The sequence below is a fragment of the Solea solea genome, chromosome 1 (genome assembly GCF_958295425.1).
Source record: "Solea solea chromosome 1, fSolSol10.1, whole genome shotgun sequence".
NCBI classification, from domain to species: Eukaryota; Metazoa; Chordata; class Actinopteri; order Pleuronectiformes; family Soleidae; genus Solea; species Solea solea.
In genome coordinates, this window is record NC_081134.1 from 189,122 (window position 1) to 211,288 (window position 22,167).

Consider the following 22,167-nt stretch of genomic DNA (forward strand, 5'->3'; position numbering starts at 1 on the left):
TTAGGGTTAGTACTACTAATACTACTTGTGCATGAAGTACAAAAAGTACTAAGTACAATACAATTTAAATCATAAACTACAAATGAAATGAGTGAAATTGTACTGTAGTTCTTTACTTGCGTTTCTGAACAGAACAATTAGTTTTACTGGCAATGAATGTTGTTGTTGTGTTCTGTACTTTCTGAATCACACTTTGGTTTAAAAAGGTGGATTCAGTTATTTGCCAAATAAATAACAATAACATTTTTAGTTTTTAACATGTTTTACACTTTAAATCACTGCAACACCTATTAGGCCTACTAATAATATGCAGATAGTAGATATATTGAAATTGAAATATCATTGTAAAACCTATGTGTAATATTGAAATAATCACTCTAATTATTATTATCACTCTCACAATATTAGCCTACCTAACATACCTGGAACCAGTTGATATAAAACAGTCTTCATACATATGACTAAAAAACATTCATTCACTATTTGAACAAAAAGACCCTCCACTTATTTGAAAAGTTCAAAATGTTCATAAAATGTGTGGAGGAACGTTGTGTTTGTGTGTTTGTGTGTTTGTGTGCTGCTGCTGTGTTGTGTTTGTGTGTTTGTGTGCTGCTGCTGCTGCTGTGTTGTGTTTGTGTGTTTGTGTGCTGCTGCTGCTGCTGTGTTGTGTTTGTGTGTTTGTGTGCTGCTGCTGTGTTGTGGTGTGTTTGTGTGTTTGTGTGCACAGGCTCATTCCTCTTAAGCCAAGCGGGAAACAGCGCCCCCAAAAACCTGCTTGTGGTCACTAGCATAGAGAATAGGGAATAGAGAAATATCCGCGGTGCAGTGGCCACTCGTGGTACTGCACAATAGTAAAAGAGACGTGTGTAAAAGTGTCCACAGGACACCTCGAGACATGGACATAGGCTTCTTTAGATCTTAAGATTCTACATTTTGAATGAAGTGGAATGTTGTTTTTGAAAAGGCCATAAAATGACATCATAATGTATGGAATAATAATTCTAATACATTTTGATGTCATTTAATTGACACTATTATTTGTTTACATTTGAAATGTGTTAGGCAGAGAAGGGTAAGAACTACATTAAAATCCTTTACTGTATCGGTCACGGGGGTCAGACAGTGGAACAATCTGGATGAGGAGATGAAAAAATCAGCAAAACTGAGTGTATTTAAAAAGAAGTATGTAGAGATGACTATTAATCGATACAGACTGACACAGAAAGAAAATATGACAAAGGTCAGAGACAGAAATTTGTAGACACTGGGGGAAACGGTGCAACGGCGCGATGGAACACCATGGACACATGTACATACACACATGGAGTCTGAGTTGACTGTCTAGAGCTAGACTATATCTCTGAGTGCTACCGGATGCTGAAACATGTTTTCTTTGTCAAAATGTCATTAAAAAAAAATAAAATAAAATAAAAAGCAAAATAAAAAAAAAAAAAAAAAAAGGAAATGAAATGTATGATGATAATGGGGCGGGACTAGTTAAGCTTTGCTTCTCCCGCTTTCCCTTTCGGTTATGTATATTGTGTGAACTGCAATGTTATGTGATGAGTGATCTAAATGTCATGACCGAAATAAATAAATAAATAGCAAATAGCAAATAGAAATAGCAATGAATTGACATATTTTTGTGGGAAAAGTCTAAAATGTAAGTCCCTCCTCCAACAAAGCGCTTCGCTCCTCCTTAGCCTCCTCCTAACAGGCCAGTCCACCTGTCAATCAAAACAAGCTGCCATGGTAACCGACAGAGCAGCAGCAGCAGCAGCAGCTCGGTGTCAACCCGCTGACAAACGATCAAAGCAGGACACTCGCGTTATTCTCACAGCGTTAGAGATGCGGACACTTGGAACTCTCGTAACTCTCGTAACTCTCGTAACTCCGGAACTTTTACTCTTCATTTGTTTTTGAAGAAATCAAAAATACATTTCTATATTTAAAGTTTACACCGTTTGCTAAACTTCCCACCTGGACCTCACTAACGAACCTACGAACGACGTCATCATGATCCCCGAATGTCCACGCGCCGGGGAGCCGAAGAGCCGATGCTGCGTCGTGTTAAGCTCCGCAGCCGAACCGAGCCAGAACCAGAATAACAACCAGAGCCACAACCAGAACCAGAGCCAGAGCCAGAGCCGCACTGTCAACGGCTTGTTGAGCGGAATTCAAACCACCATCAGAAAAGAAACGTTCACCGACCACTTCACCATCATCCCCGGCAAAGAGCTCGGCAGGCAAGCAAAGCACTACATTACCATTCACTTTGACCTGAGGTTCACTTCATTTACACAGAAATATTAGAGTCAATCATTCACACCAAACCATTTAGTTTTGTAGACAAAACAAGAGAAACACATTTTTCAACATTTTAGGACCAAACCTAATAAGACACACAATATAATGACATGTCATTGTGAGGATTCACTGCTAACACTGATCTTCTAGAAATAACATTGTTATAGTTTCATTCCAAACTTAACTTAGTTCATTAAGTTAACTTAACTTAATGAACCCATGAAAACGTTTTCCTTCACTGTAAGAAACAAGAAAACATCCTGTTCTACTTTTGAGTGTGGAAATGAATGGGAGTGGACGTGCACTGTGTTTTTCTTTGGATGGTTTCAATGGAGCTGCATTCATTCACATTATACATATATATTTAGTTTTGCATGTTTACAAAAGCTCAACTGCGCTCTTACTAACTACTGAGATGTGTTCTCTTGAGTGGCCAGCAGGGGGTCTTTGCCGGGTCGTGGTTGATTTTCCCGAGCTTCCTTTTGTGACAAATTCCCAACTAACCAATCAGAAGGAGTGTTGTTGACGACGTAGTGCGAACCTTTGACACGGTGGCGGATCGCTTGATTGTTTGTTTCCCAAAACCCATTATTTTTAATAAACTAGAAAAAACAAAACAATGAATGACGTGTGTGCGTCATAAATCGCATCATAACTCTGAAAATGAGCCTACATCTAACTTGATTTGTTATTTTCCTGCAGATGTTCTGGTCTTATACACAAGTTCAGCATTTTGTAAATTGGTCCCATTTAGTGTCAAACAGATAATAAAACACAGCATGCAGTGGACCATGGACACCCTGTGACTGACCGTTGACTTGGTGGTTGTAGGTGCAGGTGGGCAGGTAGTGGACGAGCTCTTAGTCAGGCTCCGCCCCCTGGTCTTCCAAACATGGTTACCTAAACATAACTATCTGCATAAATCTACATAATTCAAGGCTTGAAAACAGGTCTTCACAGACCAGATGTGCAACGTCACTTGTGTGTGAAAACAGTGCTGCTGCTGCTGCTGCTGCTGCTGCTGCTGCTGCTGCTGCTGCTGCTGCTGCTGCTGCTGCTGCTGCTGCTGCTGCTGCTGCTGCTGCTGCTGCTGCTGCTGCTGCTGCATCCCAGAGAAACATCAGGTGATTTTTGCTCTTTGTCTCTTCAGGAGTTGGAGTTGAAGACATTCCTTCTTCAGTTCAGACTGACTCACTTTTGTACCTGTTTGAGAAGCTGATGTTTCACAGGGTTATTATTAGAGGAAGTCCTCTTTGGTCTGAGACTGAGCCCCTAACAAAGTCACAAGACTCAGAATATGCTCTGAGCGTGATGATAATGGTCTTACAGAAAGCACTTGTGTCACGTTGTCAGTGTGAACTGAGCGATGTCATGTGGCTGTAGTCGTGTGTTGACTCAGATATGACCTCACGTTACATACATGCTGTAGTTCAGTGGAGGTCAATAAAGTGTGGGGACTAAACTTGACTCCAGGGTTAGACTTTGGTTCAGCGGTGATTCAACCTTGTAAATGTGAAGGATAGTGTTAGAGGCAAGGGAATGCATGATGTCTATGAGTGTGTGTGTGTGTGTGAGTGTGTGTGTGTGTGTGGGTGCACGGGTGGCCTTGTATCGCATGACGTGACATTGTGACATTGTAACAACATGAAAGGTTCCATTAATGTGCAGTGTTTTAGTAAAACACATCAGCTGATGGAAGTTCATGTGTTCAGAATGTCAGGTTCTCTGTCTCTGTTTATATACGAGCTATCATCATACGTCACATTTATGATCACATGCAGTCACACACAGAGCAACGTGCTGCTCATTTATTCTGTGCACTCTGAATCTTCTTAACATCAGCACTGGCCTCTGAGAGAACACAGCAGACACGTGCTCAGCCCTGTTTTCCTCCATCTCTGGTTGTAACTTCCTACACGAGGTCTAACCAGCACTGTCAGATCTCAGTCTGTTACCAGAACTTGATATGGACTCGCACAGGAAGTTCTACACCCACTGTGATGAGCAGCCTTAGTGCCATGTTCTGTTCACTGGGAAGTCCTTTAAGGTTCACTCCTCTACTCCCTCTGGGTTTAAACTGATTCATACTGGTTGTTTGCAGCAGTAGCTTTGTTGTGGATTATCAGTGTAATAACAGATGAGAGTTATCATTCTTCTGTTAAATCACTGGTGTTCATTCCCTGAGTGACTGCTCAGCTTTCTGAACTTTTAAGATTAAAGGCTTGATCAGAAACGTGTTGCTCATGCTGTGCTGGGAGTTTTTACACACACTGTTGTCTGGTTTGAAAGTTTGAAAGTGAATAGTGAGATTTGGTCTCTGTTGGTGAGATTCACAGCTGTGCAGCGGGAGCTAAAACCCTGACCTGCAGCAGCACAGCCAGCGTGTGTGTTTATGAAGTGTGATGTGCATGGTGACGCTTTTACACACTGACGTGTAGACCGCTGCCTCTGCCCGGTGGCTCTCCCAGCATTCCTGCTCTGTGTGGAAACTCCCTGCACAAATGTTTGGCCCACTCACTCACTCACTCTCACTCACACAACTGAGGGTGAAAGTCATTGACCTTGTTTTAAACACTCGACGACAGCTGTGTCTGAACATGGTGATAGAAGCTGCTGTCGGAAGTTTCTTGGTGCAGAAGAATTACAGGGAAATAAAATGTAAAATGACATCAACAGTGTGAGAAAGGAAAAAGACGGGAGTCCAGCTCTCCTTGGCCTCAGGAAGAAAATGTCGCTGCGTACCACAGGGACCCAAGACCTCGGCTGCATCTTAACCCTGTGACTAATAAGAAGGAAATACTGTAAGCACAGCACATGACCTCATCTGAGGTATCAGTGTGTTCTAGTTTGCCTTCTATAATGAAGCCTTTCTCGATTTTAACAAGGCACTTTCACCATTTCATTCATTTAATCTCAGGATGTATAAGTCTTTCCAGTGTTGGCCAAAAATGTTGAGAAACGTGCAAAGAAACGTGCTGTAACCAATGACAACCACCAATTCTCTTAATCAAAAATAACACAGACTTGGCTTTTTACTTGAATGCAGGTTCATGTAGGTTAAAGATGAAAAGATGCAAACACTGTGTTAGTGTCTGACCTTCGTCAGCTATTAGCTTTGGCTGTTTCACATTTATGTCTCTGCGGTGTGAGACCCAGATGGTCTGTAGTCAAGCTCCTTTAGTGAGTGCAACAATGGCGAAGGAGTTAGACTCAAAGCTTTGCCGCACTCTCCATCAGCCCATATGCTGCCGTGCAGAGCTCTTCACTGATCTTTTATGGCAGCTTATCACACTCAAAACTAGACATGGGCTGACGTGGAAAAACCTAGAAATAATCTAGAAAAAAATCGAAGCATTTCTAAATGTTCTTTATTTTTTTTAACTCAATTCGGAGGATAATAGCTAAAACTACACAATGTTGATGTTTTTCGTTTCAGACTCAGGATCTAATCAGTCAGCATGTGACTATCACCACAGTCCAGTTAGATTTAAAAATGTCATCACTCTTCATCATGTTCTCTTTTATTGGCTGATGTATATACTTACAGTGTATCTGTTGCATACTGTGAGATGAACACAGTATTGGTCAAATGTAGTCACCAGCTTTTTCCAGAGCTGCATGTCAGTTTCCGTCTTCCTGCTTATTGACTGGGACTTTGATCTTAGTGTCAAAGATAATGACAGGAGCATCCACACTGTGTCTAAACCTGTTACCTGATGTGCACATGGAGACTCTGTTAATGGAAGTGAAAAAGCATCCAGAGCTGCCTGACACAGAGCACAGCGGTGAGACCACTGTCCACATGGTCAGATTCAGTGATTCACTGACACTGAATTGTGTTACTGTGGACCAGAACACACTTTTGTGTGTGAAGGCTTTATCATATTCAGAATCAGAGTTCACAATGAACCAAGTGAAAATAAGAAAGAAAGGAAGCAGCTTGTCCTGCACATAATAATCTGTGTCTTTAGTAATGTAAGGATGTCGTTCAACACTAGATTTAAATGACAGGGGAATTGTGAGTTTGCCAAAATACAATAGCTTATTTGGGCTGTAATTATTGCTGTGGTTGAGGAAAATTACAGTATGGAGGCAAACTGTGTTTGTGATGTTTTTGTCTATATAAATAAAAGTGACTCGACTTAACTTGACGATTTCCGGTAAGCTGTCGGCCAATGATTCACCAAAACTACTCCTGAAAGACGATGTCAAAGTTTTCCGGCTGTATTCGACATTTTAAGAGTTAACCTTAAAAAGTTTGTGCATATGGTCAATTCTGTTCAAATATCTCTGTACACTCCAACCAAAGTTCATATTTTGGTCTCCATGAGGACTGCTGGTCCTGACCAGGTCAGTGTTTATGCCAGGAAAGGTCCAACAGAGGTAACACACACACACACACACACACACACATACAGAGGCCATCTCTTTCAGGGTGTAGTCTGTGAATGAGGCTGCTGGCTTTGGAAATGTGCTGATGTTGCTTTAGAAAAGGCTGTGGTGGCCCAGTATGGTTTCTAAAGAGTAGGCCCAGACTCCCAAACCAAACACCATCTCTCCACTGATCCCAGGCCTGGCCACACCCACACTCTCTGAAACATGACATTTAATAATCAACACTTCTGCCGTAGTATCTCCCTGTCAACATGAGTGTATGAGCAGTCCAGTGCTACAACACGGGCCTGCAGAGGTTTCTCGTTGTCTGGTGGTAACCCTCAGGGGCTGAACCCACATTCTTCTGCATCAAAAAGCTTTCAAAACATGTTTAAATAGACTGTTTTTTTCACACATCACTAAAAACCCTGTACGAGCAGCAGTGAAATGGCCATAAACATTAGAGTAAATCTACAACAGAATGACTTCAAACTAAGATCTGGTACATTTTAGAATCAGAGTTGGAAAAAAGGGACATCACTATTTATGCAAAATCTCGTGAAGAAGTTGGTATTAAAGGGATATGACCCGCAACTCGCCGTTTTAGATCAAACAGTCCAGATAATGTTTATCCTGGAGTTCAAACACACACAGATTCTCCATATCAGTGATTCTTGAGAACATGGACAAAACATGTCCTACATTGAAAAGTCATCATTTGCATTAAAATAAAGACATCCATTATTTTTAGAAGACTTTGAAGGTTCAATTATTAAGACCTGTGTATAATCATGAAATGAATTTCATAAGTATTTGTGCAGTTTCACTGCAATTTGTGAAAAGAACAGCGCTGATATATATATATATATATATACATATATATACATATATGTGTGTGTGTGTGTGTATATATACTTTATATATATGTCCAGTTGTGTGTGTATATATACTTTATATATATGTCCAGTTTAAATTAAAAAAATAAATAAAATTGAAGAGTAAAAAGTGATTTTGTCCCCAATGTCAAGAATCACTGATGTTAGAAAATAGTGGCTGAAATGGCAGCAGTTTCTCTCCATAACACAAGTTAGTGCTGAACAATTCATTGTTCTTTTTTTCAAATAGAAGTTAAACATTAAATAAATGATTATCTCAAAGGCTATCATTTAAATGTTTTGTCTTCGCTGCTGGAAACAGTCCCATCTTTAAGTTCTTAACTTTGCATTAGAGTGATATTTTGTAAGTAAGTAATATGTTTTAATGCTCCATGGTGTTTAAGAGCTATAACACAGTAAACACTGAGCTGAAGCTTAACTTCAAAGATTTAAATGCAAATGAAATTATAATCACAACATCTCTCAGGAGTCCTGAGCAGAGCCAGTGCAGAGCAGACGTCTCAAACATGACATGAAATGTTTGTTTTTGATATTTGAACAGAACTGTTTTACTTGACTGGCTCCTCCTTAGACCAGACGTGAAGCTCATGTGGTCCCAGGTCATTTGAGTTTGAGACCCCTGGAGAGAAATGTCTGGCACACTGTGCTCAGCCTCGCTCTGCAGCCCAGTGGAGGACTTCAAATAGTTTGAAAACCCATTGACATCAATCTTTTACTTCATAATGTGTTTAAATCTAATTATCAAATTCACTTCACAGATGGAGAAGTCCACATTCATAACTACTCTCCACTGTCGTGTCCAATCTTTTCTTTAAACGTTGGAATCTGTAGCTTCCACAGTTCAGCCTCATGACTCTCACATGAGGCTGAGCAGCAGCAGCAGCAGCAGCAGCAGCAGCTCAGAGCTGCGCTTCAGGCCCACAACCCTGACACGAGTCCTTTTACAGCTGCCAACTGTGGCTTCAGAATGTGTGAATTAGAATGATTCCCATCATTGAGATCTCTTTCACTTGGGTCGTGTAAGGCAGATAGTTCTAACAGAATGAATGTGTCATAGATAAATAAATACAGTTTTATAGGGAGGTCCCAATACAACTTTTTCACTTGATATAGTAGAACACTGATATGTTACCAATATTGCAGCCTTGAGTCTTGGCCAATACCGATATTGATCCGATACGATATCAGCATGAATCATACATACTTTAATGACTTATTTTGTTGTGTGGAATGTTAGAATAGACTTGATCAAGTGATTTTACTTAGAGACAAACTGACCCGTTTATTACGAACCAATGGTTACATCAATTTTAACCTTCAACATAAGAATATTGGATGTTTTTGACATGTTCATTTTCATCAGGAGGAAAGTACCAAGTGCTGATGGGGGTGTTTTCAGAGCACCCGTGTTTCACGGGTAACAGCGTGTCTTCAGAGAACACCCCCCTTGTTTTCACTACTTTGGATTAGCCCAACCCACACAGGGTGAGTGGGTCGTCCCACAGGTAAACCCGGAGCCCGAGGACCGGCCCCGCAGACGTACTTAGCTCCGTGTGGAGCTTCAGGACACATTTAAAACACACAAAGCTCTTGGCATGGCAAGAGATTTGTATAATTACAAATCTTTCTTAAGATTTGTAATGAGAAACAAGCAGAGTTAATGTTAATACTACAATACTACTACTACAATACTACTAATTATTATAATAATAATAATAATAATAATAATAATAATACATGTCATCACTACAGAATATTTCACAAATTCAGAATGTGCTCATTTTAAAAAGCTGTTAAAAAAATGAATAAAAACATGCATATACCATAAGATTAAAACGGGTACACTCGGACTAAGTGGATCAAACAAATCATTTTAAGACTTGACTATGGGACCTTGAACAAGCTCTGGTTAATGGATCTTAAAGCCCTGTTTGGTTTATATTCAAGTGCCTGATCATGAGGGTCTTTGTAAGCTATAATGAGTATTTTAAATGTATCTGAAGTGAATATGGGAGGGGTGTAATGTGGCACCTCTTTCATTTTCCTCTGATCACACATTCAGACAAATGTTCTTTTTGCCATTGTTTCTATATTTTGTGTCATGTCTGAGACAAAGCCACATCATTTCTGAGCAGCAGAGAGGGAGAGAGTTTGGATGGTGTCTGTGCATTTGTCTTGGCTGAGGATGGGTCAGGTTCAGCCAGGCTGCTGCTGCGGTTTATTGGAGCGTTGGCTGCCAACGATAGCCACAGGGAAAGTATGTTGTGGGCCTGTCATGTCCATCACCAGCTGCATTTCAGAGGATTTCCCCGGGGCACCTCACGTGCATGTGTGTGCGTGTGTGTGTGTGTGTGTGCACTCAGGACTATGTGGTCTTCACATAAGACCCCGTTCACCCTTCAATAAGTGGGTCAGGCCACGCTGCTGTGGTGGAAAGATAAAAAAGAAGCAACAACAACCACAGCCAGGTCCACAAATGTGTTAAACATATGTTTTTAACCCAGAACTAAATACTCTGGAAAACTTTTACTGCTAGAATCATGGAAAGGAAATAACAATCTTTTGCACACATTAACAGACAATAAAACACATACTAAGTAAGGTTATATGACGCACTGACACATAGTCAGTGCTGGCTGTGCTCTACACGCCTTCTACACCAAGAACCAGCCTGGGACATGGAGGTTCTCTTTCACTGCAGCAGGGACACATGAAAACAGATTTAACCACTTAACAAAAGACTCACATACTTAGGTTTACAATATCTTCACAAAATGTTTACCATTGCATCTCACAGTTTTCATCTCACAGTTTTCATCTCACAGTTTTCATCTCACAGTTTTCATCTCACTGTTTTCATCTCACAGTTTTCATCTCACAGTTTTCATCTCACTGTTTTCATCTCACAGTTTTCATCTCACAGTTTTCATCTCACTGTTTTCATCTCACTGTTTTCATCTCACAGTTTTCATCTCACTGTTTTCATCTCACTGTTTTCATCTCACAGTTTTCATCTCACTGTTTTCATCTCACTGTTTTCATCTCACTGTTTTCATCTCACTGTTTTCATCTCACAGTTTTCATCTCACAGTTTTCATCTCACTGTTTTCATCTCACTGTTTTCATCTCACAGTTTTCATCTCACTGTTTTCATCTCACAGTTTTCATCTCACAGTTTTCATCTCACAGTTTTCATCTCACAGTTTTCATCTCACAGTTTTCATCTCACTGTTTTCATCTCACTGTTTTCATCTCACAGTTTTCATCTCACTGTTGTACAGCTTGTTTCTTCTTGCACCAAAGTCCATGGAGAAAATAAGAGTGTGTAGCTTGTGTGGTCACAGTAGCTGCTGATCTACAACTGCCTTGATTTGTAAGTTTGTGTCACTTAAAGAAAATCTGTGACATCTTTTTGTACAGAACATGTTGGTAAATAACTGATGGAGGCAGCAGTGGGTCTACACCTCCTGTGGGCCATGATGTTAAATGGTTGTTTTTCTGAATGGACTTTGGTTGGAGGAGTTTGTGGGTTATAAATCCACACAGCATTTAGTTTCCAGTCACAACAGGCTGTTTGTGAGATAAAGAGTCACCTTGTTATTGTGGATATCCTAGACTATGGCCATGTTTTTAGTGTCACTAGTGCGGCTCGGCTCGGCTCGGCACAGTTATTTTGCTTTTCTATTAGTGATAGTACCTGGTCTGGTGTATTTAGTGACATCACTGCTGAAATCACATCACTAACCCTGTGTCAGACGGTGTCTGTGCTTCGCTCATGAACAAATACGTTTAATCAAGTGATTCTAATGATTCAGTTACACTGAAAACAACTGCTTTACACATTGTTGTGTCACGTGTGAAATTAAGTCATGGCAGTTTCATGCAGCCGTGCAGTGATGACCACGCCCACGTTGAGGAGGTACTATATGGTAATGGAAACAACCAAACGCGTAGAGTCGAGCAGAGGCGAGGCGAGGCGAGGCGGGGCGGGACTATATAGTGGAAAAGCACCATATACAACCACAATGTAAAAAAGCTGAACTATCACTTCAAACAGGATTTCCAGCTGTGGTGTGTTTGGTTGCTCTGTTCTCCACATAATGACCTTGACTGTGAGATTGAAGTGAGACTCTGACCATCCAAAGTGAGGTGGTGAACATTCTTAACATACCTGTCAAACACAAGCATCAAACCACATGTAGCGTGTTTGACCTCAACATGGCCGCTCTTCTCGTCTTCCAGGGGGAAATTTGCCGTGGTCAGGAAATGTGTGGAGAAATGCACGGGGCACGAGTACGCTGCCAAGTTCATGAGGAAGAGGAGGAAAGGCCAGGACTGCAGGATGGACATCATCCATGAGATCGCAGTGCTGGAGCTGGCCACAGTGAACCCCCGGGTGGTCAACCTCCACCAGGTCTATGAGATGGCCTCTGAGATGGTGCTGGTCCTGGAGTTGTGAGTAACCAACCTGTGTAAATGTGTTGTGTCTTAAACATGTTCATAGTTTCTAAATAAACGCTTTATAAATGTGACTACTACAAATAAAAATGGAAAGTACAGTATAGATGCACCAAATGATTGAATGAATGAATGTTAACTCTGTATGAGTTATTCTTTATAATAAATTCTATACTTAAGTCAAGAGATATTTCCTCATTAGAAATGTAATTTCTGCATTTTTTTATATTTCTGCTCAGACTACTGGACACAAATTAATCAGAAAAAAGTATCTCACCAGTATACACATTAGAGGATGATGTTGTCTCTCCCTCATAAATGTTACAACAGTGAGATTTAATCTGATTACGACTGAACGTAGAAAACACAGGAGGTGAAACAGAGTCATATTTTAAAGCAGGTAATACAGCTGCAGAGCTCTCTGGTCAACATTTCATACTCCTGCAAACACCAGCTATTCCAACAATGTGCCTCACGTGACACTGCATGCTGTTGACTACAGTAGTCACACACCAGTTGTCGATGATCTCATCTCACTAGTTATGCCCAGGCCACGCTTGATCTGGTTCTGTGTGTGTGTGTGTGTGTGTGTGTGTGTGTGTTATTTTAGCAGTAAAATGTAAGTTGTGTGTTGGTTGAGGTTCAGTTTTGATGACTGATGTAAGAATTAATGAACGCGTTCAATCCAGTGTTGATGTGTGTCAGTTTATGTATGGCAACTTGGACTGATCAACAAAGTCTCCTTCACTTCCTCCCCTCTCTCTGTCTGTCTGTCTGTCTGTCTGTCTCTCTGTCTGTCTGTCTCTCTGTCTGTCTGTCTGTCTGTCTGTCCGTCCACATGTTTTTCCCCTCACATGCTTTATTGGATTTAAGCTGCATCCCTGACTACAGTGACACCCAGACTTCCCACCAGAGACACACACACACACACACACACACACACACACACACACACACAGGCAGATTAGATAGATTATGTATTGACACAGTGTGGATCAGCTGTCGTCTGTCGTTTCTGACCTTTACTGAAAGCACAGAGCGGATTTCACTGCACAGACGCTCACAGCAAAAGGATTCCTTAAATATGAAAAATGAGAAAACGATGTTAGTGTGCACTTATAGTTTCATGTTTGTCATTTATGGGCTTTGCCCCCAGTATTTCACTTCTTTTTTTCATATTGAGTGTGGATGTTGAAAGTGGAGGCCAGCTGGCTTGAGTGATGACTGGGATGATGGATGAGTTAATCCCTAACCTAATCTAGTCTGTACTGTAGCAACACCAGCATTCTACAGTAAACCTGAGAGTGACTGTATCCTCGTGTTTGACCTCAGTATTTTCTAAATGAGATTCAACTAAAATGTTTAATCCCACTTTCCAACACTGTTGTGTCTGCTGGATGTTAGTTATTAGTTATGCGTTTAATCTTTTAGTCAGAGTGCGGGCTGTGAGGTGATAACAGGATTATGTGCTGGCAGCAGCACATGCCACACAATACAAGGAGATATCCCATTAATGCCCCTTTAAAGGCTCCAGTTGGCCCAGTCATCCCCCACCTCAATCCATAATCCTAATCCCGGTCATTGTTTATTAAAGGGATTATCCCAGAATGAACTGCTACCTTGAGTGGGCGTAGTGTGGTCAACAGAGACGTAGACGTATCAAGTCATACGAACACGAGGAATGTGAAGAATATGAGGCAGAGATTATGTCTGGGACTGTATCTCAGTGTGTGTTGATATTCTTATTTTGTCACTTTGGTGTAAAACCAGCAGCAGCTCCTGTGTCTCTGTGAGCTGAAAACACTGATCATGTGACTGATGCTTAACTGAAGCAGACATAGATTTATGAGGAGAGGTTTTAACTCAGAGCTTGTGACGACACAATCAGTGCTGACTGTATCTAGGTTTCCATTCTATTGTATCACAGATTTGAGCCAAATCTAAATGTGAATGTATCCATTTCCTTCTGCTGCTGTTAAATAATTATTGTTGTTATTGTTATAAGTTCACCAAAGTCTTATCCATCCTCTCTTCCTCATCAGTCTACACAGTCTTCCTCTCATTCTTGGATGAATATAGCGTCCAGATTTCATTTAAAGTCCATAAACTATACATTGTGCCACATAAAGTCATGGTCCTAATTTCAGATATATAAAAGTATATATAACAACTTTAAAGAAGTGATTATTTCTGATGTAAATGTGAAATAGAAGTCAATTATAGTTTTATTAGACACTGATTAACACCTAAATCCAGTGATAGACTGTGATTTCAGGTCTGTAATGTGTATAACATGGATGGATGCGTCTGAATCAAATGAATGAAGGGGTTATTGTCTGTGCGTCTTATATTAGAAGGAAATGGAGCAGAATGCTTTCATTCTTTCTGAGGAGTCAGTTTTTCTGTGTGTGGCTGACAGCTGACAGATATTTGGGGCAGTGGGCTGAAGGGAATCAAGGAGAATTGGAGGATAGATGAGGGAAGGAGGGGCCAGATATTCTACAAATGAGGGTCAACGTGACATAGAAGTCTATTCATGCTTTGATGGAAGGAAGGGAGGCAGGGATGGAGGGATGAGGGATGAGGGATGGTCAGGGTAAAAGAGGCCCAATGGTTTTCAGGCTGGAAGAGAGAAAAAGAAATGAAGTGATGAAGAAAGACAGACAGAAAGAAAGGGTGAGGCAGATGCAGGAATAGAGTAAATGATGACAGCAGTTGAACTGAGAACTGAACAAGAGTGATACTGAGCTTCATGGCCTCATTGCTGGCTGAGCTCCAGCTGAGAGTTCTTTATTTCAGTCGAGTCGCACACACACACACATGCACACACATGCACACACACACACATGCACACACACACACACACACACACACACGTGACCAGCCATCACATGTCCACATACAGAGGCAGCAACGTGTAGGAATCATTTCATGGTTAAATCTAACCGTTAAAAACTGATTATTGAACCTTTGTGTTGTTTTTCTTTATTCTCACAGTCAACAGCAAACTCTATGAAAATTCCATGTATTTAATTTAAGGATAATTTTTATGTGGAAAAAACACAGACTAAAATGTATATGAGAAATAAGAACAACATTGTAGAGAAATGTAACGTATTATAATGACGTGTAACAGTGTAACATCACAGCAAATACACAATCTGAAGCTCTTTCACGTCACACATGATTCAACTGTGGTACAAGTCATGTTTCCTACCCCACTGTGGACGTCAGATCTGTTTTAACAGTGAGTTTTAAGACACACTATGACTCTCAGTCTCTCTCTCCTCTGCTTCTGTTTGTGCATCTCTTTCTAAATGAGTTGTGAGTTTGACTGATAAGTCTCATCTCATATAAGCATTGTTGTAGATGATCTTCACGTTATTGTTGTTTACAGTATACTGAACGAATGAATGAATGAATTGATCCATTCCCACAGAACTGAGCTGACACAGATTTCATTCATTACATTAGCAGCTGAGTGAAGCCAGTCTCTCCACAGCCACTGTCAGGGTTCAGGGTTCAGGGTCAACACACAGGCCACAGGCATCATCTCAGTGCTGGTGTGGCTGTGACCCATTTACTCACCACTGATGAGGTGAATTCATGTCTGCTTATTTGTTTAGAAAGTTGTCCCAGTGATGCGTTAAACACGGTTTTCTTATCCTTCCATGAACATGAGAGCAGCCCAGTGTCCTTCACACTCACGTTTACTTCATCACTTATTACCTGAGCATCACACCTGCATTTGAAACCTGCTTTCATTCACTGTTTGCTTCATTGTATTGTGTATTTTTGTTGTTTTATTTTATTATTAAATAAATATATAGTTCCATTTATTAGTTATGGCTTACTCGATCTGGTGATCCTTTGATTGTGATTTAAGCTTCTTAAATGTGAAACTGAATATGTTAAGTATGTGGACATAAGTCATTCAAGGAGGTTTAGGAAACAGTGATTGCTGTTTTACACTGTTTTCTGACATATGTGTGTGTCATATGTATTCTGACATGTATGCAATCATGCACTTTGTCCTCTGTGGTCTTTTGGTGTTTCTGAGTTCACCAGTGGATTCCTGATTTCTACCAAATTGTTGATTTGGCCACTCCTAATGTTTATGCTCTCTCTCTCTGATTGGTTTATTTAGTTTTCTTCTTCACTTGCGTTGATAACTTTGGAACTCATATTGAAGATCTCATATGGTCTCACTTTACTCGCTCATTGTTGCTGTTGTCTCCATCTTTCTCCACATAAAATGAATCACTCCTTCTGCTCAGCGTGGGCGTGTAGCCGGGCGACACAAGATCTAAACATCGCGATACATAAAAAACAGTTTTAACGTCTAAGGCCAGAGATTTTATCTGTAAACCAACTCTTATGGTACAAACATAAGAAATGTGTTATTTAAACGACAGAGATCATTAAAGAATAATTCAGTTTACTGACAGTGGAGCAACAAACAGAAGTCAACGAGAAACAACAAGAGAAGTATTCTCTATAATAATCAGGTCATCTGAAGAAATGTGTGTGAAATGATTTGTGTCTAATATGTTTCACACACACACACACACACACACACACACACATGCTGGGCCCTGCACACATGGCTGCTTTAAATCAGGGGTCTCACTCAGTTGACTGTAGTTTACTGTAGCGTTAGACCCATGAATCAGTTGGGCTTTATTTTTCCATCCAAAGGTTTTGTTTGTATTTTTCGACCTGTTTTGTGTATTTAATCTTAAATGTATACATTGTTGTATTCAGTTAAAAATCAGGACCAAAACAATTGGGAGGACTCCTCCATCTGTTGCAGTTTGCTGTCTCACCATTAGGTGTCACTGTTTCGTACAAAGTGGATCTTGATGTGTCGCCTATAACCTTGGACTCCTGGATTCTGTAGACGGTTCCTGAGCTCCTGTGAGACCTGATGTTGATGTTGCCTCTGATGTTTTTATTTCCTTTGATCAAAGAGCCTTTACATTTCCCTCTCACCTGCAGCGTCCTTCCTTCCTTCCTGCCTTCCTTCCCTCCTTCCTCCCCTCCTTCCTCCCCTCCTCTGAGATAAAGCCTCATTTCTCAGCTCCCTGAGGGAACACCTCGTCTATTCCTGACTGCTCTCCTTTTTTGTTATTACCTTGTTCACTTTCTAATTGAGTGTTTCCATGTGAGTTTATCTCAGGTCAAATGAAGGTTGATTGAAGTCTGTTTTCACACGTGATCGTTCAACACAAGCTTGTCATTACTTTACTATATTTAGAGCTGCGTCGCTATTTCTGCCTCCACCACAAACAAACAGCTGGTGTTAGTTGTTGTGTTTTTTTCTTCTGTGATCTCTTGTGTGATTCATCGTCTAAAGTCACACGTAGGATGAGTTTCATTATTATTTTGGTGAAACAGGGAACCAGGTCTGTAGTTTGGGGTTTTCCTTGTGGCTGACCTGGTTTCCTGCCACAGTCTAAAGTCATTCAGACCAGGTCCAGTGGGAACTCTAAATTACAGTCAAATGTGTTTGTTTGTGTAAGAGACTGTAAGTCTGTGTGTTGACACCTGATTTATGCTCTGATTGATCTGTACTTGGATTTTTATTGAGTGATAGAGATGGAAACAGAAGTTCTACATGTTTCTCTCAGAGCGCACACACCTGTAGAACCTTCTACTGTGAGGTTTGATCGGAACACACACACCTGTAGAACCTTCTGCTGTGAGGTTTGATCGGAACACACACACCTGTAGAACCTTCTACTGTGAGGTTTGACTCACACATGGTTGTTTGGATGGTGAGAAGAAACCAGAGACTGAAGGACCGTCTGCACTGACCATTGATGGATTGTTGTGTGATGTGTTTGCTGCAGCGCGGCTGGAGGTGAGATCTTCAACCAGTGTGTGTCAGAGCGAGAGGACGAGGCCTTTAGTGAGGAGGACGTGAAGAGGCTCATGAGGCAGATCCTGGAGGGAGTGACCTTCCTCCACCAGAACAACATTGTTCACCTGGACCTGAAGGTCAGTGGAGATGCACTCTTTCCTCCTCCTCTGCCTTTTAAAGTGTCAGTTCATGTTTGTGTTAAACATATCTACAGTTGATTCTGACAGCTTTCACTGATCTGGAGTCAATTTAGACAAAAGCTTTCTACTTTCCAACAAACACGTGGCAGAACTCCAAATGGCATTCATCCTCCATGCGTGAGAGGTTAGACTGTTTGTTGGTGAATTAACCGTCTCACTCACCAAGCTTGTTCCTCAGGGGATGTGGGAGGAGCCTGTGGGAGGAGACGAGACCTACGCAGAAAAAACATGGAGTCTCTGTCTGTCTCTCTCTCCGCCGTTGACGTGAGATTCCGTGCAGAAAAATGAGGAACGTTACAGTTTTTCTCTTTGATGCTTTTCTCACGTCACTATTAACATTTGCACAGTAGTTTGTGCATTTCTCAAAAACAATGAGTGCAAACTGCAACACCTAGTGGATAACCTGCAAAAGCACGTCACTTGCATGAAATGAAGACTATTAGTTTTATTGGGAACAACTATTCAGCATCCATAAGTATAGTTTATTTTGACTGACATGACATAAGCAAATGATAATGTTATAAAAGAGCAGAGAATTGTATGAAAGCAGCTGATACGTGTTCAGAGGAAGGAGAACTGTCTACTATGATGAGCACACATGACTAAATGTTGTGGAGGTTGAACTAATAGTTATGAGAATGTTCATTCTGATCTGAGAAAAGCACCAAAGCCACTGAGAAAAACTGTTAGATAAGAGACAGCAGATTATGGGATGCCTGGGAAATGCAAATTCCAAGATCTCTGTCTCACTAAATAAAATGACAAAGCCTGACTTTGTCCAAGATCCCGAGGACAGTCACTCGTCCAGATGCAGAGCGTTCTGCAAATCAGTGAAAGTGGACGTCATGGACCCTCCCATCTTAAGCTGAGTCAGCACATTCTGACCTTGAAATTTGGGAAAGTCCTTGTAATGTCCTTGATGTCAACCAAGGTGTGGGAACCCTGAATATTAGACACATGTCATGAAAGTTCTAGTGTGTTCTTTGATACTGAAGCATCATTCTGTAGAACAAGTCTGTAAATCCTGTATGACCCTGATGCACTGCACACAGTGGAGATACGAGGGTTTATGTTCTGTCCTGCAGCCACAGAACATCCTGCTCACCAGCAGCTCTCCTCTGGGTGACATCCAGATCGTGGACTTCGGTCTGTCCAGGCTGGTCTGCAGCCACCAGGAGCTCAGAGAGATCATGGGAACTCCAGAGTATGTTGGTGAGTTTCTGCTCCAGTTCAGAGAAACTTCACAACATCTCATATAAAACTATTATTATTATTATTATTATTTAATGTTCCACCACAATCAGCTTTACTCAACGTACTTGCATATTAGAGAGTAAATCATAAACTGCACAAACTGTGATGAAGTTAATGATTCATGTGTATGTTTTGTTTTCCAGCTCCTGAGATTTTAAACTACGAGCCCATAAGCACAGCAACAGACATGTGGTAAGAAAACTGTGTTTGGTTTGAAAGTTTCTCTTTGATTTGATCGTTCACACTTTCCTTCAGTTTCCAAACAGAATCCACTGTCGTCACTGCACAGCTGTCATTACACCATGACTGTGCTCAGGATGTGTTTGCCCTCTAGTGGTGGGATCAATACAGTACACTGAGATTGGTTCACTTGTAAATGTGGATTATATTTGCTGTGAGGCTGATAGCAGGAGTCAGGGCGGAAAAGACACGTGGTCATGTGACAGTTTCTGCGTTCATCTGTGTTAAAGGTAAATAATGAATGACATTTCAGAGAGAAGCTCCTCGAGTAAAGATCCAGAACATCATGGGGTTTAAACAGTAATGTTGTGATGTCACAACGCTATGATGATTTCCTGGACCTTCAATAAACTCTGTCAAAATGTGGCTAATGACAAGTGCAGTTCTCTGGGTCTGGATTCCTGATCGGATCTGGTCCTGATCTGGTCCTGATCTGGTCCTGATCTGGTCCTGATCTGGTCCTGATGCCACTTATTAGTGGCCTCTGGTGTCTAAATCCTCAGTGTTGTAGGTTTTATTCTTGCTGCACTGAAAGTCTGTGCTCTGTGGTCTGTGTTGTGGTTCAGGAGCGTCGGGGTTCTGGTCTACGTGATGCTGACAGGAATCTCTCCTTTCCTGGGTGAAGACAAGCAGGAGACGTTTCTCAACATCTCCCAGCTCAACGTGAGCTACATGGAGGAGGAGCTGCAGCATCTGGACCGGGCTGCTGTGTCCTTCATGCAGACGCTGCTCTGCAAAAACCCACAGTCAGTTCACATCCGCATCACTTTCATTTCTCGTGTCTGCTTTCTCTGACTGAACTTTCTCACATTGTAAGTAGAAGTAGAATCAAAGCGTGTGGTGAACACAAACATGTCCATCACACTTACACCTGACGTGTCTGAATGTCCTCATGAGGCAGAACCTCAGCTCTGAGCTACTGGTTAAGTTTAGAACTAAGATTTGACTTGTTGTTAGTTTAGGTTCGAGAGAAAGGCTTTGTTTGTCTAAATGTGTGTGTGTGTGTGTGTGTGTGTGTGTGTGTGTGTTCAGGGATCGAGCCACAGCAGAGCAGTGTCTTCAACATCCCTGGCTTCAAACCTCCAAGTCTTTGAAAAGCCAGATGACGGAGGAGATCCCACCAGTGGAGGAGCAGCAGGTCTGCAGGAGCACCAGTGTTCCTGAGGAGTCTCTCAGCAGCCCGACCACAGCGGAGGAGGAAGAGGAGAACCAGGAGGAGGAGGAGGAGCACCCAGTGACAGAGGAGCTGATCGTTGTGGCTGCTTACACTCTGGGTCAGTGCCGCCAGTCGTCCACCTCAGAGGAGGCGGCTCTGGCTGCCGAGCAGGAGGCCGTGTCCAAGCGCTTTAAGTTTGACGAACCCTTCAGTGTCCTGCAGGAGGTTCCTGGAGAGTTCATCTACTGACCACACGCACACGCACACACGCACACACACACACACACGCGCACACGCACACACACCCACCACCACCCTTTTTCTCCACTAGTTGATGCCGTCACAGTAAAAATCTCCATATATGCACATTTTAAATCAGATGCTGTCACAGTTCAGTTTTATTTAAGAGACTCTTTGTTTTCGTATTTCTCCCACAATGCATCACTTCCATCTCGTCCTAACATGACTACAGTATAGTTTTTTATTATAGTTCATGTTTTTTATTTGGTTGTTCTGAGTCAGACATGACACTGAAAACTGTCACAGATCAAATCTTTGTCGTCATCTTTTTCACCAACAAACAAACAAAGAAGCAGAGAGACTGAGGCTGATCCAGGGTCAGGGTCGGGGTCGGGGTCGGGGTCAGGGTCAGGGTCAGGGTGCATGGAAATAAAACATGTGCTGCAGTGGATGTGGGCGTGTCTAAAAGCACTGCCCACTTTCTTCAGAGCTCATGTTCATCAGTAGATCTGATCAGAAACATCACTCACGTCCATGGTGACAGTTACTGAACACTCATATTATTCATGTGTGTGTGTGTGTGTTTATTGATAAAAGAATGAAAGCACAGGCTTCTGTCTTTGGTATCATATGATATTTGTTATTTAAGCACTTCCTCCTCTTATTTCGACTTTCTCTGTCATCTGTAGAAATATCGGAGGTTTTTTATGGAACACTAAATGGATTTTGTTTATAGACAGTTTTCAAAGCCTCGGCATGTTCTTCCTCTCACACTGAACTTTTCTTTGGAGCAATAATTCCACATCATCATTGTCCATGTCGACACTGTGAGCTCTGTGACTATAAGAAAGTGTTTGTACATGAAAATCTCCAACTGTAAATAAACATTTGTAAAGTGTGCTGAGAGTCAGTTTTATCATTTGTAGCAAACAGAAACTCTTCCCACTGTGGAAAGCATTTCACAGTCACCCCATTATTTACAATCAGATCATATACATATGTAAAATTACCTCCTATAGTACTGGGACCTGAACACATTTGTAATTCATTGTTTATATAGGACACACCTCTCAGTCACATGTTCACATGTAAAATGGGTGGGTTCAAAGTCTATGGCAAAAATAAAGGAATTGGCCTCACTGTTCCAATACTATAGGAGTACACTGTATATACAGTATA

At 41.4% G+C, this 22,167-nt stretch overlaps 1 protein-coding gene across 1 annotated transcript; it reads left to right on the forward strand.

Moving 5' to 3' along the window:
- Positions 1-1,769: 1,769 nt before the first annotated feature.
- Positions 1,770-21,888, forward strand: stk17a (serine/threonine kinase 17a). The gene is made up of 7 exons (XM_058623232.1): positions 1,770-2,246; positions 11,820-12,032; positions 17,888-18,035; positions 19,184-19,310; positions 19,496-19,544; positions 20,159-20,338; positions 20,625-21,888. The coding sequence occupies exons 1-7, from the start codon at positions 2,017-2,019 to the stop codon at positions 20,995-20,997; spliced, it is 1,320 nt and encodes a 439-aa protein (XP_058479215.1). The 5' UTR covers positions 1,770-2,016; the 3' UTR covers positions 20,998-21,888.
- The last annotated feature ends 279 nt before the right edge of the window (positions 21,889-22,167 follow it).